Source organism: Dipodomys spectabilis, unplaced genomic scaffold (assembly GCF_019054845.1).
Source record: "Dipodomys spectabilis isolate Male_0828 unplaced genomic scaffold, ASM1905484v1 ptg000147l, whole genome shotgun sequence".
NCBI lineage: Eukaryota > Metazoa > Chordata > Mammalia > Rodentia > Heteromyidae > Dipodomys > Dipodomys spectabilis.
Genome location: NW_024870824.1, coordinates 3,855,931 through 3,875,716, shown reverse-complemented (window position 1 = coordinate 3,875,716; position 19,786 = coordinate 3,855,931). Strand labels below are relative to the sequence as shown.

The 19,786-nt window shown below is 37.8% G+C and overlaps 1 protein-coding gene across 1 annotated transcript in view; it reads right to left on the bottom strand.

Moving 5' to 3' along the window:
- Positions 1–19,786, bottom strand: part of Camk4 (calcium/calmodulin dependent protein kinase IV) — a 212,878-nt gene that overhangs the window by 41,194 nt on the left and 151,898 nt on the right. Inside the window, exon 5 of the mRNA XM_042691927.1 lies at positions 19,145–19,217. Coding sequence (XP_042547861.1) covers positions 19,145–19,217 — 73 coding nt within the window. The remainder of the gene's footprint in view (positions 1–19,144; positions 19,218–19,786) is intronic.

Below are 19,786 nucleotides of genomic sequence, written 5' to 3'. Positions count from 1 at the left end.
TAGATACTCAGGAGGCTGAGATCTGAGGATCGCAGTTCAAAACCAGCCCAGGCAGGAAAGTCCGTGAAACTCTTATCTACAATAAACCACCAGAAAACCGGAAGTGGCACTATAGCTCAAGTGGTAGAGCACTAGCCTTGAGCTGAAGAGCTGAGGGGCAGTGCCCAGGCCCAGAGTTCAAGCCTCGCGACCGACAAAAAAAAAAAAAAAAAATCTTCTAACCTGACTCATGTAGTAACTGTAACCCCTCTGTACAGTATATTTACAATAAAAAATATATACATTATAAAAAAACACTTCTAGCCAGGTGCCAGTGGGTCATGCATACTTGTAATCCTAGCTACTGAGGTTGTGTTCTGAGGATCATGATTTGAAGCCAGTTTGGGCAGGAAAGTCCATGAGACTCTTATCTCTAATTAGTCATCCAAAAGCCAAAAATGGAGCTGTGGCTCAAGTGGTAGAGTGCTAGCCTTGAACACAAAAGCTCACAGACAATGCTCAGGCCCTGAGTTCAAACCTCAGGATCAGCACACTTCCCTACCCTCCACATGTCTTCTATAAATAAGACTATTATCCCCTGCTTCCTCATCTATTTTCCCCATCTTCACTACCACCTGTTATTCCACAACTTTTAGTGAGTCTCATTTGACCATCTTCATTCACAAATATAATGTATCTTGGTGAGGTTTATCATCTGACATCCTGTTTTCTTCCCTCCTACTAAGCCTGTAAACAGTCCCACAATTACAAATACAGCATGCATGTGTCGGTGTATGATCCCCATGTGTGTTTATATACGTATATTATATAAAATTTACACATTTATATTAAAACATTTAAATAAATTATATAAGATAACATATACTTTACATATTAAACATTTTAAAATATAAATTATATATCTGATAAGAAATGTACTCATTTCCTTGCCCATGTAATTGTAACCCCTCTGTATAGTATTTTCACAATTAAAAAAAGCAATTATATAAAATTTAAAAAGTATAAACAAAATATGTTTAAAATATAAAAAATAAAATATATGTTATACATAACTTATTTTATATTGAAATATATATATATATTTATAGTTCAAATGTGGCATCCACATTTGAGAAAATGTGACCTTTCCTTCTGAACCTACCTTACTTTGCTAAAACTTTGCTGAACATGATAAGGGAGTGGATGAATCTAATCCAGTTCCATTTTATGCATATATGGACATGTCAAAATGTCCATATTTATAAAACTAATTGATGCAAATCTTCTACAAATCTATTTAAAATTTTCAGTTTCCTCTCTAACTTCTTGAATAGGTGGAATATAGTTCTGATAACTTTTAATGTCAATTTCTAATTTTCTCATTGTATGTAATTTCTACTGGAGGATTTTTTTTTTCCTGCTTTGTCTTTGCAAGCTCTGAGATTTTTGACTGGGGAATAGACATTATAAATTTTACCTTCCTCGATGTGATATAAATACAGATGTAGATACTTCATGATTTTTAAGGCTTCATTCTGCTTGCTGTTAATATTACTTCACATTTTAATATTACTTAATATTTTTAATAATACTTAACAGTTTTGAAACGTTGGGGCCTGTTTATAAGCTTTGTTATACTTGCCTGCTCCGACTGAGAACACAATCACTTCTTACCCTACCTGAACTATATGCATGGTTAATGTAAACTGTGGCTGTTTCTGGCCTTGGACATCTGTCTCTCATTGCTGTACTAATCAACACTCTGCTGGAAATTTGAGGAGTGGGAGCAACTGCAGCTTTCCAGAACTCGTTCTTTGTAATGGCCTCTTCTCTTTGCATCTGCTTTGTAAACTCTACCTCCTTGAACTCCCAGATTCCCAGCTGTGTCTCCTCTGATTTCAGGGGGATTGCTGAGATCTTCTTGGTATTTATTCTCCAAACTCAAGGTTTGCTATTCTGGGCTGTCTGATATCCAATAACTGAAAAACACATTTCTAATGTTTTTTGCCTGGCGTTTTGTGTTTCAAAGGAAAGGGTAAATAAATTCCCTTTTATTTCACCTTGGCCACAAGCAGATGTTGTCAATGCTACTAAACATTGTTTCTTGATCTTAAAATTGAATCAGTATCTGTATTGGAGGTATTGTAAAACCTAATACTGTTACTAGTGTACCTATGAATGCAGTTAAAGTGATTAAATAATGAATGAATGACAACCAAGGAAACTTTACACTTAGTTTAATATTAATTGAGGAGTTTACTACACTTACTACAATACTTGTGAATATTCCTACCATCGTCTATAGAATTCTATGGAGTACAGAGCATCACATCTTCAATGAGGCTAAATTTCTTTACAGCAATTTAGTGAGGAAGATAATCTAACAGTGCTGTGGTTCTGGACTGGAACCATATGCAAGCAAATTTGTCAAAGCATAAACTGTACACATGGTCAAAATGTATAGCACGTACAACATATTTTTCATAGATATTTAAGTGTTTCAAGGTTAGCAATTAAGGCTACACTGCAAAGCGTAGTTGTGGCAAACAATGTTTTCATTATGGATTGTCTCTTGTATTTATTATGTCAAGTTTTATGAACTTAGAGCTTTCCCAAACTGTAAGGGACTATGCCATACCTATTTACTTACATTTTAAAAATCATTCTACTCCATGTAAAGTGCTCGCATAGGGAGTTGGATGAACATTACTGCTTTTGAAAATAATGTCATCTAATAGTTTCTGGAATTATTGAACAAATTTAGAATGCTATTGTCTTTTAGAAACTATGCACTTAAGACCAGTTCTAAAGTTACAGCACTCAAAATGCTGGGCCCCTCAACAAGTTTTGGTAAATAAGTATCTAAGTAGATACTTATGAATTATGGTTATACCATGCTATAAGTATGAAGGGCATATGAAGGATGTGAATGTTGGGGGAAGGATGACATACAAATGAACAAGTCGCCACTCTAATCTGATGACTCACCTGATACAAAGAAACAAACATATGATATAGTGGGTATCATACTCATGGATGATCAGAAAAGAAATGAACTTGTTAAGATTCTGAGTTAAGAGCTCTCAGGAAGAGAAAGAGACAAAACCAAAACCAAATACATACATTGAGAGCCAGAATTTCTTGCAGATTGGAGAACAGATAGAACATTTGATCAAAGGGTGCCAACTTTCAGAATCTAAGACATGTGCCAGAAAGTCACTCAATTATGAACAAGTTGATTCTGAACTTGAATACTTATATTTAAATTTATTGTTTTATTGTTTTGTGACTTTTTGTTGTTTCAAAGCTTTCTTGTTTGTATAAGCACTTAAGCAAAGCTTTGTTTTTATTTCAAGCTGTTTATCTATTAATGACTTGTTCATCAAACTTGTTCAGTTATTATTATTATTTTTTTTTTTTTTGTTAGCCGTGGGGCTTGAACTCTGGGCCTGAGCGCTGTCCCTCAGCTCTTCAGCTCAAGGCGAGCGCTCTACCACTTGAGCTACAGCGCCACTTCGGGTTTTCTGGTGGTTTATTGGAGATAGGAGTCTCACGGTCTCTCCTGCCCGGGCTGGCTTTGAACGCGATCCTCAGATCTCAGCCTCCTGAGTAGCTAGGATTACAGGCGTGAGCCACCAGAGCCCGGCACTTGTTCAGTTATTATTTTGTGTGTTTTCATTGAACATGACAAGGGAAAAAAGCACCAATAATGTATAGACATTTTTCTTAATCTGGAAATGTCAACACCTCTATTTTACACAATTCTATTTATACCAGAGAAAGTGAGATTATTATGTAATAACAATGAAATCAAATTTCCCTTGCCAACAGAATATTATAATATTGGTTGAAAGCTTTCCTCCTTCTAGTTTGTTCTAGTATCTTTGAAACATGTTTCAATTTAGCTTGAATCTTCTCAGTATGCTCATAATTTTAAATAGGAACACAGAAGCCATATTCCCAAAGAATCCATACTTAGTGTGTTCAAAACTAAGCCTGAACTCTTTCATAGGTATCTTCCTTGAGTATGTAACAAACCACCCAAGGCAAGTGGGGAAAAATCATACTTTGACCCTTTAGGTAAAATAAAAAGCCAAGTCTAACCAAGCTAGCATGTTTTCTTTTTCTTAACCAACCACTTGTTTTTGATAGTGATTGCAATTATGATATTTTTAGGTTTCTTAAAATATTATTGTCTTTGTGGTTCTTTTCCTTCCCATTTCAATATTTTGTAATACATACATTTATTATAATTGTGTTCACTTGCTTTAAAATGTGGCAATATAATTAAGAGTTTCCTAAGGTATAAGAAAAATTCTCTCTCTCTCTCTATATATATGTATATATATGTGTGTGTGTTGCTGATATTGTTTTTTCCAGTCCTGGGACTTGAACTCAGGGCCTGGGCACTGTCCTTGAGCTTCTTTTGCTCAAGTTTAGCGCTCTACCACTTAAGCAACAGCACCACTTTCAGCTTTTTCTGTTTATGTGGTACTGAGGAATAGAACCCAGGGCTTCATGCATGCTAAGCACTCTACCACATTCCCAGCCACATTCCCAGCCCTGCTATCATTTTTGTTGTTACTTTTCTGTAGTATTGATATTTCAACTCAGGGACTCACACTCATCAGTGCTCTACCACTTAAGACATACTGTGAATCCTTTTGCTTTTTGTTTTACATAGAACATCTTGCATTAATTTCTGGGGCGGCCTTGAACCTCTGCACTCTTAACTCTGCTTCCTGAGTAGCTGGGATTACTGGACAGGCCTGTCACGTTGCCCAGCCCTTTATATTATTTCTACTTTTCAGAATATATATTAAGGTATTGCAATGGAAATCTTTAATTAGCTTTTGGTGTTTTTGCTTTATATTTTATTTATAATATAATCTAATTTTCTTCTCTGTTCACCTGTTTAGTTTGCTCTTTTTAATATTTTATCTTTTGATGCATGATGATTGGAAAGTTATAATGTTAAATGAATGTATCAGGTCTATTATCACAAGGTATAATAGGTAATATTTTCATTGTTCAGTTTTAAGCATTTAATGATTGGCCTTATAATTTTATTTGCATTTCATGAATTATTAAGAAGTAAGCTTTTTAGTTTCCCTACATATGAAATATTTTTAATTTGTTAATTTTTAATTTTATTTTCATAGTCCAGTGTATATTAATTCTTCAGAATTTGTTGAAACTTTTTCTTCTATTTATTTGATAAACAGTGAAACACAGGTTTATGTTTTCATCACAGGAAATCCGAAACAGATGTTCTTCTAAGATATTCACATTCATAATTCAGCCATCGGCAGGGGAGAGGTAGAAGATTTAGTTCTTAGGTTTATATTGACTAAGCCTAGAAACAGTCTAATCACTTGTATCACTTTCCATGGGTCAGGATTCACTTCCACAGACTTCTCAACAAGAGAAAGGCATAAAAGACCAAAAGGATAAAGGATTAATTCAGAAAAAGTTTGCTAAAAGCTGATTAACCAAAAAATGTTTTCTTATTTTACAAAAAACCCATCTGTATCTGATGGAAGGAAAGTCTATTTATTAGTTAGATCTAGGGTTTGATATACCATTTTGTTATTCATTGAGTTTTCCAATTCAGTCTAATAACATCTAAAATGTATTCTATCTGATTATTACAGATAGTTGTTGATTTTCAATATTATGCTTGAATTACCTATTCCCAAAATAAAACTTCATTTTTAATAATGGCCAAAGACAAAAGCAGTAGATTCTGCATCATTTTGCATTATCTAAAATAGTATTTCATTCTGTCAAGACAGGGAATCCTCCAGCTTTTAGCAAATAACTAATACCAGACAATGTTGCATGTCTCCTCATCTTTCAATAAATAATCAATGAAAGAACAGCATAAAAATAGCTAGGGTTTAATCTTAGTGACTTTTATCATCATTCGAGAGAAATACACAATATAGAATAGATTATTGTTCACCTTCAAATAATAGGACTCTTTGATATCTGCCATAGTAATTCTTTCTTAAAAGTGGGTCATTGTCAAAGGAATCCTTTCAGCTGAGTGCCCTTCCCTCATGGCTGGCAGTAGGTAGACAGAGACAATTGTGCGCAAACTCTATCTGTAAATGTAAAGAAGAGACTACCTCTGAGGGCCCACTGAGGGTGGTGGAATTCTTTGCCTGGAATTTCAGCTTTTCAGAGGATTCAGTGTCAAGAGTTAACAGAATACACATATGTACAAAACAGAATCAGAGGAATAAAAAAGGCAAAATAATCAAGCAGGGTAAGGTTCTGAGTTTTAAAAGTATTGTTGGGTTAGGGGTTATAGCTTATTGGAGTTCTTGCCTAGTACATTTGAGGCCCTGGAGTTTAATCCATAGCACCACAAAGATGAAAATATTGTGACAATTTCCTTTCTTATACTAGCTGTATACAATTGCTTGGACAAAGAAAATTTAAGATGTATAACATTAGAATCTGATTTCCTTATACCTTTATTCTTTTCTCTGCCTTTCCTTTTTGTATTTATTCTTATTAATGTTTGTAAATTATCTATAGAGAACAAGAAATGCATACTTTCCCTTGACTTTGGAAAGATACTGTACATACACTTTCACTGTTACTAGCTATTCTTTCCTTCACTTTCATGCCAGCACCATTAACTAGACAATATTTTCTATCCTTACTTGATTTTGTGAGTCTCATTCTCTGGTCAACTTAAACCCAACAAGATATCTAAGAGCAAACTTCTACAGACCATAATCCAAGGTCATCAAGCAAGAATCAAGTTATACCTACAGGGCTGCTCATGTTTATGATATTTTAATCAGTTTTTGAAAAAAATGAAGACACCCATAATCAGTCTTGAAGCTTTCAATCCAAGGAAGATATGAAATTATTTTATTATGCTTTATTGCTAAGGCCTTCCAAGCAGAGGAGGAAAAAGAGTGTTTAAAAAATAAGAGAAACATGAATCGAAGAGAAGTTATTGAAGCCTAGAAAGAATGGAAAATAACTTTAGAGACAAAGTGAGTGTAGAGGTAACAAGCAGAGACTTGTGCTGTTGAGTGTTAAGAAAGGTGAGGAAAGTTTGACAAGAGACTAATTTATCATCTAATCCTCTCATTTGCCTGTTTGCTGTTGTTCATATATGTAGAACATCCCTAATTATTGACATTGATGAGCCAAGGGAATTCTGGACTTAGCTGCTGAGCACATTTTATTCACACCCCCTTTTGGGGGATAGAGGGGATGATTTTGATCTCTTAACTGGATACTTTAATGTCCTCTTGACTAGTCTCACTGCTTTTAGATCTCATACTGCCTTCAGGATGATGGTTTGTCAGCAAAAGAATTATCTCCAGGCCTCCTCACTAGAAGAATCATATGATTTCTCGCTGCTCTTTTCTAGCTCTCTCTTCTCTCTCTCTGCTCTTTTCTAGCTTTTTCCCTCTCTTTTCTAGCTCTCTCTCTTTCTCTCTCTGTTTCCCAGGTCTCTCTCTTTCCCAGGCCTTTCCCCACAGCGTGGAGGACCAAGATGGCCTGGTGCCAGCCGGAACGATGAATAAACCTACCCTTACCTGAATACCACATTCATGGTGCTGTTCTTACTCTGCTACCTCTTTTTAAAAACCTAACATAAATGGTGCCGTGACTCAGATAAAGGGCTTAAAGTCAGGATAGCTGAGATTCTTCTCTTTTTTTCCCCTCTTTTTTCTTTTTCTGTTTGTTTTTCCCTCTTTGCTCTGAGGAATACCCACAGTTCTGATGGCCTTTTGCGAACCCATCTGTCTGCTGTGGACACAGCGCATCGATACCATTGCTGGCCTTCACATCCTCGTCCACACCACTTCTCTACTCTGGTGAGTGAAGCTACTCTCTACGGTTCTCTGTTGCTCTCTCTAGAGGGCTCTGGGAAGTTGGGACGCCGCTTCTGCCTGGTCAGCTTTCCTTCATTCACCAGACTGACTCTTCTACTCATTTAATGGGGTGCTGCGAATCACACCTGAGCCATGAAACCCCTTTGAAATGTCTCCTGCGCTCCCTGGAAAGCCAAACTGCCTCATTTTTATGCCATTCTCAGATGTAGACCGTTTTTGCTACTGCAATGGTAAATGGTCAGAAGTCTGTTTAATTTCGGGCTCTCTTTGCTCTCTCTCTGCCAGTCATATCCAACTTTCCCTAACTCTCCCTTTCTTCTCTATATTTTGGCTTGTGCCCTGAAGAGTGCGACGCAGGCTGGGTCCCAGGAACCCCCCTCTAGGTTCCCTCTCAAAGGCTAGCCAATGTAGGCTTGATCTATTTGTTCAGGCTTTCTTTGCATTCTTTCAGAAATTCGCCATCTTGAATTCGCCATCTTGGCCACATGGTGGGTTAAGGGTTTGGCCCCATCTGACCCTTAACCTTCCACCAAGTTTACTACTCCATCCATCTATTCTAAGGTGCCTTGCTAACAAGTTGTTCTTTTCACAGGCCCTGGTAACTGAGGCCCAACCATCTGATGTGCTTTGTTAGCAAAGATGTCTAAACGTTGTCAAAATTTTAGGTTTTGAGTTTTGCCTTTTTTGTTTTGTGTTGTGTATTCTACTACTGACTAAATGGTTCTAAAATACTGGGCATATCTATGCTAAAATTCTCATCACATCTAATGAGTTTTGTTATTGTAGAATATTTGTTGGCAATTCTTGATAAGAACCAGGTAAGCTCTACTTATTCTATTTGACCTCCTTGTTGCTTTAATTAGAAATAGTAAAGGGCTTTTGTGGCAAAGATTTCAGTTCAAAGCCAGCTCGGGCTGAAAAATCCCTAAGACTCCATCTCCCAACTAACCTGCAAGAGCCAGGCTGGAAGCATGGCTCAAAACTCTTATCTCTAACCAGCCAAACTCTGGAAGTGGTACTGTAACTCCAAGTGGTAGAGCACTAGCCTTGAGCAGAAGTTCTCAGGGACAGTGCCCAGGCCTTGAGTTCAAACCTCCTTGAATACCAACTGGGACAAGCCATCCCAGCAATGAGCACTTAGACTCAGCCAGTCTGGGGAACAAGGAAACATGGAGAGGAGTAAGAGGAGATGTCACATCAGCTACTTTGTGCCTGCCCTTTCAAAATTAACCAGAATCGGGAGGTCAGTGGAAGTAAGAAGCCTGCCCATCCAATGTCTATACCTGTCTACCTATTAACTAAACAGGAATTTATATTGTTGCCTTTGTCACCTGACTTCTCTACCTAGTCACCAGATGTCAGAAGTAGCTAGGGACATTTCTACCAACCTTTTCAGCCCCAAGTCCTTCCTCTTGCCATTTATTTGCTCTCTAGTATGTTTTTTTCCAGCCCCTCAATGCTCGTGAGACTTCTCCAGACTTCATCTAAAGACTCATGCCACCAAGGGACAGCTGCTGCTCACTGCCTTCTCTGGGAGGGGACCAAATTTCAGCCTTTTACCCCTATTGTTGACGCCCCTTGTCAGCAGGAAGTAGCCAGAGAGAATCCTCACCCTATTTCATGATTATTAAAAGGCTGGAATGTAAGGTCCGCTCCTGGATGGCCAGCAGACTCCACCCTCCTCACAGCAAAGTCTCCACCCAGTACCTGCGTTACCTAGGCAACTGGGACACCTGGAAGAGGTCACATCTGCATCCGCTGAGGTCACATCTGAATTTGATGTGGCCACACCTTTCTCTGCCCATACTCTAGATAAGGCCTAGCCCAGGCCTAGAGGCCCTCTCTCGCTGCTCTTTTCTAGCTCTCTCTGCTTTCTCTCTGCTCTAGCTCTTTCCTCTCTTTCCCAGCTCTCTCTCATTCCCAGGCCTTTCCCAGCCACGTGGAGTGCCAACCTTGCCTGGTCCCAGCAGGTCTACTGAATAAACCTACCCCTTACCTGAATACCACGTGCGTGCTGCTGTTCTTACTCGGCTACCTCTCTCTCTGCTCTTGTCTAGCTCTTCTCAAGCTCTTTTCTCTCTCTTTCCTCTCTCTCTTTCCCTGCTCTCTCTCTTTCCTAGGCCTTTCCCAGCCACGTGGAGTGCCAACCTTGCCTGGTCCCAGCAGGTCTACTGAATAAACCTATCCCTTACCTGAATACCAAAAAAAAAAAAAAAAAAAAAAATCATATGAACCACTTTATCAAGTCATGCAAGTCTCTCAGGACAGGTTCTCTGGCTATCTCTCAAGCCCACATCTTACCAATATACTTTGCTTTTTGGCAAGACTAGTTTAACTCTATGGATTTCCTGAAAATTTGTAAGATAAAAGAAACATTTCTAGAATTGGCTTTCTTTTATCCTGGCTGCTTGATAATCATTTTTTATTGCTCATTTTAGTTAGTTTCATTTTTTTATTAATTTTTTTATTGTCAAGGTGATGTACAGAGGGGTTACAGTTATATAAGTAAGGAAATAAGTACATTTCTTGTCAAACTTATTACCCCTTCCCTCATTTTTCTCCTACTGTCCTTCTCCCTTACCCCCCTATCCCCAGGTTTTACAAATCATTTCCAACATACTGTCTTGTGTAGATCACTATTGCATTGGTTTCCCTTTGTCCTTTGTCTCACCATTCTGTTGTTCCCCTTCCCTTCCCTAATTCAAATAAACATATATACAATACCAGGGTACCAAAATCAAATACAGTAACAACAGGGGATATACCATAGGGGGAAGAACATACAAAAGAAACAAAAAATCACATAGTACACTAAAAAACAACAACAAAGAAAAACCTCTTGTGTGTTGAACCTCAATTAAATTACTTTCCTTAAATCTATCAGATAGCTTTCTCCTCTGATGCTGTTGGGTCACTTGCCACTCTAATTCCTCCATGGAGCTACATGTCTAAGCATCTTTTGTTCAGTGCAATGGGAAGCTTCCTCGATTACAGATGCCTGGCCAAGAACTAAGGAATCAATAATGGCTGAACTGAGTTGCTGACATCATCCAATATTTTAAAAACCCTGAAACAACATAAGTTATCTAGAAGGTAATCATCAACATAATATTGTGTAGACAGTTGACAAAGTCCCAGAAACATGCTGCCTTGCTCATCACGACTCTTCTGGGAATCAAAAGGTAGAAGATGGAGTTGGTGTCATGGTTTAAATGGTGAAATGCCTGTTAAAAAAGCAAAAGGCTTACAGTTCAATACCTAGTACCATGGGAGAAGGCTACAAAGACAGGATCTGAGAAGCTTTTGATATTATTATGGCTGTGTGTGATGAAACAGTGCAAAGAAATATTTAACAAGAAAAATCCTTCCTTTCCCAGTATAAGAATCATTTTTTTAATCTCCAGTTTTCCAAACATTGAGCTTTCAATTTCAGAACGTAGATTATTTTTCTGCTCCAAATTTTCATTCTGAAGACATATCTGTGCTTCACGTGAGCCACTAATCAACTTTGCTATGCTGATAAAGCAGAGTATTAGCACATTAATAGAAATGTTTGTTATTTCTTTTCTGGTTATTGTACTTTCTCAATTTTTCGTAAACTATATACTTTGTAGTGAAATATATTTCAGTAAAACAGATGCTTGCTTTTGGCTAGTAAAATTATGATGCTAGTATAAAATTATGATGCTACCTTCCTTTAGATTTTATCAACAGGAAAAAAGAAATCTTCCCAAGAAAGTGCAAATACCATGGATATAACAGATTTCAAACAAGGAAAAATCCTACTGTTTCTGCTTTTGAGTTAAATGAACTCTCAGAACCGTTTCACCAACAGTAAGTGGAATAATATTCAGAGAAACCAAAAAAGAGAATCAGGACCAAGTTTATTTTCAATACCACTCAACTTTGAATCATACACAATCCTGATTTAGCACTGTGTTGGGTACGTGTTTGATATTCAGGGAAACTCAACTTTTGGAAATTTGTAGAGCCAGAATATTTCCACGTAGGAATATTCCCTTTGTGCTATGATTAGATGGATGGAAAACTATCATAAAAGTATGCCCAGAAGTTTATCAAGAGAGGGATCAATGTCTTCCTGCTTCAAGTAATAGGAGATATAACTTAAAATGAAGAAATAAGGAGGTGCTGGTATGGTTCTCTTAGGCATCAAGCAGGAGGAAAAGTCCTGCAGTGTGGTCTTTATCTTCCTTTTGCCTTCTTCAACACAAATTAACATTTTTCCTTGTAATTTCAAGGCAGAAAAATCCATCTGTAGCATCTTCTTCAGTCTCAACTTTGACAGTGAAAAGGAGAAGTAGCCTGTCATCCCCTTGGTCTCTACTATTAATGGGAAACTTTTCCCAGAACTTGTAAAAGACTTTGGCTCAGAACTCATTGGGCAAGAGCAGATCCCATGTCCTGGCTACCAGGAAGCTGGGAAAAGCAGCAGTTTGAGTGTCCTCCATCTTTCTAAAAGAGCTCTTCCCGCAAGGAATATGTATATGTGTGTGCGTGTGTGTATATACACATATATGTATTTATGTATATTTATATTATTACATTATATATGCATATATACATATGAGTATTTTTATGTATGTATGTATAATGATAAATAATATAAAGCTGACTTATCTAATACTTACTACATGTATAAATGTTATGCCGCATAGTACTCAGTAATAAATACAGTTAGCATTTATTTTTGTGTTGTCTCTCTAGCTTTGATCTCATTAACTGCTACATGTATTTCATACACCTTGAAGATTGAATGTTTTTGAAGATGGTATTAATAAATGTAGAAACTAAGAATTTATTTTTTTAAACCTTCTTTATATTTATTAAGTCATGGTCTCTCTTCTTAAAAATCTATCCTTCTATAGTTGGTTTTATATGCTGAAATTTGAATTTAAACTACTATTTTTCTTTTCGTGCTGGCTCTGGTTTCCTGTAAGAGAGAGTGGGAGGTTGGAGGAAGATGAGAGGCCGTGCTCCTTCCTATTTGTTGTCCAAGACTGCTTTATTGGTAGCAGGTAATTCCCAGTTGTAGTTTTTCCAATGCTCATAATGCTGCTTCTCAGCTAAACCAGTGCTAGCTGGCTGGATAAGCATCCTAGGGGACTGAAGGTCCAGCCTCACTGTGATTCCTCTGTGCACCAAATGAGTGAACCTTCCTTCTAGGTTCACAGAGCACCACCCCCATTTTTCCAAGTTTCAGTGACTGCAATCTTTTCACTCTGTTTCTCCATCTGAGGGTGGCTGGTGACCCCTGCAATGCCTTATCAACTGGCTTTTCAATTTTCATGTCTGAGCTATCAATGCTTTAACTTATTATTTTAACTATTTAATTATCAATGCTTTAATTTATTCTCGAATAAGCTACATCTGATGATTGTTAGGATTTACACATGGAAGCAATTTTATTGTTACCCAAAAGAGGCGTTAAACTATTTCATCTTTTAATGCATCTTTACCTTGTTCCTACTGCCTGTTTTTCTTTGATGCTCAAATATTGTGTTGCTTTCTTTTCTAGAGTTAACAGGTTCAGTGCTGTTGTTTGCCAATTCTTCACCACCATCCCAGCATTGAACACAATCCTAACCAAAACACATGTCTGGGTCAGCCGGCTGATTTAATAGTTTCTCAGTCATCCCTTGAGGCTTTTAAAAATTCAGTACTTGCTGGGTGCCTGTGGCTCATGCCTGCCATCCTACCTACTCAGGAGGCTGAGATCTGGGGATCATGGTTCCCAGCCAGCCCAGGTGGGAAAAGTCTGTAAGAATCTGATCTCTGGTTAATTACAAAGAGCCAGAAGTAGATTTATGGCTCAAGTAGTAAAACACCAATCATGAGTAAAAATGCTCAGGAACAATGCTCAGGCCCTGAGTTCAAGCCCCAGCAATGGCATTAAAAACAAGTTCAGCACTATATTCCAAATGTTTATGTTTCTTTTTCAGGTACTGAAGTCATCCCTTTAAAAACAAGACATAGCAAAAAGTCCCGTGATCAGAAAAAGAAAATAGAAAATGCACCAGTGGTAGGAAAATGGGAAATAGTGACATTTTAGAAAAGTGTCACAGCAGGCTGAGTAGTAAGGAGGAAAGAGCAGAAGGTGGTAGTAGCAGCAATAAGAGAAGTCAGGGGAGATAGAATGTCTTTTATTCTTCCCTACAAGCCAGGGTTAAAGAGACTTAAAAGTTGGAATTGTACTAGGACATGGTGATCCTCCCCAAAGGGTTCACATTGATTTGGACAACTGAGGAATTACTGGAATTCATTTCACAAAGATCTAATACTCAGGAAGATTTAAATTTGCCTTCAAAGGCAAACTGAATAATTTCAAATTCAAAAGGTTGACGCATCTTTCACATTTACTTTAAAAAGGTGCACAGATGCTACTAAATTAGGCTTTCAAAGCAAAAGTAGCAAATTTACAGTTAAGAACTGTTGCAAAATGTATGGGGGAAAGAGTCAGAATGGAGCAGGGGATACAGAGGGAAGGACTGCAAGACATGTTACATAAGGGATATAATTGCATCTGTAACTTATTGTCCCCCAACTTTTCAGTCTTTATGTTTTCTGCTTCTGTACTTTCAATTGCCAGCTTAGGTATCATCTTGTAACTATGTGATCTGGAAAGAATGTGAGCTGCATCACCAATTGCTTTGAGCTCCCAACTGTCCCATTTTTTTTTTATAACTATCTATAACTCTGTTGTTAACAGTAAACTATTTTGTAAATGCCAGCCACTCCTCACAAGTTTTAAATTGCTTTGCTTTCTACCTGTGAAACACTTAGGGAGTAGATTTCAATTTTTTCTTTCTTTATGGGAATTCTCAGTTGCAGTGAGAAACTATGATTTTTTAAAATAAAGTTTGTCTTACAAAGTATTTGACTCAAATGTGGTAGTCTAGTTCTTTTTTTGGGGGGCCCGGTCATGGGGCCTGAACTCTGGGCCTGGGCGCTGTCCTTCAGCTCTTCAGTTCAAGGCTAGCGCTCTACCACTTGAGTCACAGCGCCACTTCCGGCTTTTTCTTTTTGCTTATGTGGTGCTGAGGAATCGAACCCAGGGCCTCATGCATGCAAGGCAAGCGCTCTACCACTGAGCCACCTTCCCAGCCCCTTGTAATCTAGTTCTTAAAGTGCTGAGAGGAGGTAAAATAATATATATGTGTCTATTATAGGTGTATATACACATAATATATACACCCACAATTAGCAATAATGACTTTATCCTTGAAAACCTGGAATAGAGTTCTAGAAACTCTATACTCTTTGTTCTATGTGAGGCAACCCTACAAAGGGCACCATTACTCTAGCCTCTTTTTCTTAGTTGCTGTAATTCCAATAAGTGGAAAATTTTGAGAACATCCACTGTTCTTGCTGAACATTTTCCTCTGTCAGCTACCTAGGGTATCAGTGAATCGGAATATACTCACTGTGATAACCCAAAGAGCAAAAACTTATCTAAATGGATGAAAGCAACCAAAAAGAAGATACTGAGGAACACGGGGTTTGAAGGACAGGACTAGAATCTAAGGATAATGAGGGAACAGGAAAACCATTGCAAGCACAGAAGCAAGACATATTGCTTTGTTTCAAGTGAAATAAGAAATAGGATGTATCACCATCTAGAAATAGGAAGTAGAATGTTGGCTCTTTTGGAGTGGGTTGATGGTGTTTTCACTAAAGTTGTCCGTAAATATTTATTAAGCATCTACTATAAGCAGATATTTTCTTAGGCACTGGGGATATAAGGGAGAAAAATATGTTTACTACGTTTTTGGAATTAGATGGTGGTTTTATGGAATCTGAGAAAACAACATAAAATTCCAAGTGATTTTAAGTGTGCATGGCAGTGAACTTAAGAAGTGATTTGGAGAGGCAGTGTTGGGCATGACTTTAGGTAGAGGGGTCATGGAAGGGTATTCTAGGCAGATGACAATTCAGCAGAGCCCTGAAAGAAGTGAGAAAGTAAGACCCTAAGGACATGATGAAAGAGTGTCCCAGGCACAGGAAAAAAACACCATCCCAAGAATGGAACTAATGTAGAGTCCTCAGAGTCCTGGCTCAAATCCAGGAAAGGAAACCAAGAAAATGGTATGCAGTGAAACTGAGATGTCTGGAAGGAACCTGAACTAGGTAAGGTATTATAGGCTATGTGAAGGAATTCTGACTTTGTTTTACTTTCAGTGGGATGTCATTGATGGTTGTAAACATAGACATGACATCATTGATTTATGATTTAAATAAAAATTTGGGATGATGTGAGGGAAAAGGCATTGAGTGGCAGAAGTAGGTTGTCCATTTAGAAGATGTTGCAGTCAAATGGGATGATGGCGAACTATATTAGGATTTAGTGAAAATGAAGAAAATAGTCCAATTTGTGTTATAATTTGGAGGTAAGTCAAGACTTGTTGAGGGGATTACTAGCATTTGAGGACATGTAGAGGGATAAACTCTAGGATTTTAACAACTGTTGTGTGGTAGATAGAAAGCTTGAGGGTGTTGAATCGGAGACACATTACATTACATATATCTACAGTAAAACAGTTTGAAGTGCAAAGACAAGAAATGAGGGAATGTGAATCATGACTAACATTGGTTATAGAGAAGTTAATTCATACATGACAAACAAATAGGGTTTCTGGCCCAAGTAAATCATCTTCAAAGGGGGAATCATGCTTTTACAACAAACAACTGACTATCAAAAATATGGGAATGGAAAGGAATGTGAAAAAAGTCTAGAGTTTTGTTTTTTTTTTTTGGTCAGTCGTGGGGCTTGAACTCTGGGCCTGGGCACTGTCCCTCAGCTCTTCAGCTCAAGGCGAGCGCTCTACCACTTGAGCTACAGCGCCACTTCCGGTTTTCTGGTGGTTTATTGGAGATAAACGTCTCACGGTCTCTCCTGCCAGGGCTGGCTTTGAACCGTGATCCTCAGATCTCAGCCTCCTGAGTAGCTAGGATTACAGGCGTGAGCCACCAGCGCCCGGCTAAGTCTAGTGTTTTTTAAAAGTATCAGGACAGACAGTAGTAAAAAGTGTATCTCTTAGTATGTCAGTTTTACTTAGAGAAATAACTGCCCTGTCCCCCAAAACAACCACCCTCCCCCCTGCAATCAGAGCTAGCCTTGTGGGCCCTGTATCCTTTTTTAAAAAACCTTTTATCTTTATTATCCATTTCCTGATCTCAGTTTTATGTTTTATAGCTCTATTACACTTGTTGTAAGTTTTATTGTCAAGGTGATGTACAGAGGGGTTACGGTTACATAAGTAAGGCAGTGATTACAAGAGGAACAAAAAAAATAGTGAGATGAAGAACCAAGAGGGAACCTGTATACTCTTACCCTGCTCCAAAGTAGGGCTGAACTAGAAAAGGATGCCTGGCTTTCATTAGAGCCAAAGGTAGCTTCTATCTTGAAAGGAGGAATTAAGTGGTATTTCTATTTGTGGTATCTGAGGAAAAAACCTAAGTTGAGTTTTCACGGAAGTGTGTTAATGCAGGGCATTCCAATTGAGCCCATGTCACTTTCTGAGTCTGTGAGGTGGAGTTTGGCTGGAAGAGCGATGAGAAAAACTCAGCAATGGGTGAAGGAAGGAGTCCTGACTGCTACCTTCCTGTTTGCCTGTTTGGCTGGGTTCTTCACATACCTCTGTATCCTCACAGTAACCCATCCTGACGTCACAGTCTGTGATTAGCACCCAGATGAAACAATGACTCCACTCTGAAATAATATTTTACCAGTACAAGAGGGTAAGAAGGGTGTAGTGGCTAGGGGTAGATAAGTCTCTACCACATTCCTTTCCCACTGGCTCACAGGGTACCAGGACAAAGTGTGCACTTGTCCCAGAAAAAAAATAACAAACTGTCTGCTAGACAACAGTATGCGATAGAACTAGGATCAAGAGGCTATATCAACCCAGTTGGGTAAACTGCAACCCCCGCACCCTCACCTAGCAGAATTTCTCAATGCTCAGCACATTTCTCTTTAAAACTTTTTCACAAACTGGAGTTGCATGTGTCATCAGTTATTCTATATTCAAATAGATTTAGTAACATGTAATACATATTTAAATGAATGAAGATAGATCTCCTCTTTTCCCTTTCTGGAACATTGCTATGGCTTCCATATAGTATCTCACTTAATCTTTCCATTAAGTTGAATGTTAATGCCTATGCCATTTCTTTCTTGTGGGGTAAAATTAGTAGGACACTTGTAGCACATTAGCTGATTTCTAAAGTACTTAATAATGATTAGATAACTAACTCTGAATAATAGCATATATCTTAATTCTGGTCTTTATGGATTGTTCTGATTCTGATACACATCTTTCTTTAGGTTTTGTTGTGTTTGTTCAGTACGTAATCTGTCTCTGGCTTTATATTCAGCAAATTAATTTCTATGTACTATACCTCATTGAATATATGTAGTCTGTTTTATCTAGACAGGATATTACCTGAAATCCAAACAAACCTCTCAAAATTATACGCTCATCAATATGTGTACATTTGTTTCCATCATCAGTTTATACAATGCAATTTAATTCATATTTCCGTGCACAATCTTAATTTATATTTCTTCCTAGGACAAAATAAAATGGCTACACAATTTTCCTTCTAAGTCACTCATTTCTTGTCTTGAAAGAAAAAAGTCAATAAACTCTATGCTCAGAGGCTTATAGTTATCTCATTCATTCAATCTTCCTCCAGTTCCCCACCAAACTAAGAAGCAACAATAATAATAGAGAAAACAACCTCACAAAATGTGAAAGAGAGAGCTAAGAGAAAGAGACAGGAAAGAGACTGAAGTCTAATAGGACCTCATGATAATATTTTAAACAAACAGCATTAGTTTAGGTGGGCTGCATCTTTCAGAGTCGAATAAAAATAAACGTACATAAGTTATAAAATATACTCATCAATATAATTTTATGAAGCGTATCTTCCTGTAAGTATTCAATACATTTTTTTTTTTTTTTTGGGTCCGGTCATGGGGCCTGAACTCTGGGCCTGGGCGCTGTCCCTCAGCTCTTCAGCTCAAGGCTAGCCCTCTACCACTTGAGCCACAGCACCACTTCCGGCTTTTTTCTTTTTGCTTATGTGGTGCTGAGGAATCGAACCCAGGGCCTCGGGCATGCAAGGCAAGCACTCTACCACTGAGCCACCTTCCCAGCCCTCAATACATTTTTGATGTCCATTTTACGCCTTATCGCAGAGCTGCACTTCTTACGTGCTCGCTGTGAGGGAAGACACATGGAAGCTTACGCAGGTGGGAAATGCCGGTCCTTACTTACAGCCACTGCCTCCAGGATTTGTTTAACAGCATCTGCAGCATCTCGCTCACTATAATATCCTTTCTCCACAATCCTAAAAGAAACACGACATGCTTCTCAGACACATACATTTGGTTGAGTGGATGATAAAAGAATTTAATTAGATTAATGTCAAAGAAGATCCATCTAAACAATTACAGCAGGCTATCATCACACCAGGGGAAAGATTTTCGTAAACTGCTATTGTGAAACTCTTGAGCTTTACTTGGGAAAATGAAAAACATTTATTTCACATTCTCTTGAAATGGTCTATCTCTTCGAAAAGGAAACAAAATACTCCGTTAAACTTTATATTGTGAATCATTTTAAACACAAGCCAAGTAGATATTATGCAATAGAACACCCCAATGCAACTTGTTAAACAGTTTCGATAATTATTAATTTATGGCCAATCTTTTTATCTGATTAATTACTGCAACTATCATTATTGATTAATTAGTTTTTTTCGTTGGTCATGAAGCTTGAACTTAGGGTCTGGGTGCTGTTCTAGCACTCTACCACTTGGAGCCACAGTGCCCCTAATTATTATTTTGAAGCAAACATTAGATAACCATGTATTTTCATTTCTAATTATTTAAGAAAGTATGTCTAAAAGATAACAGA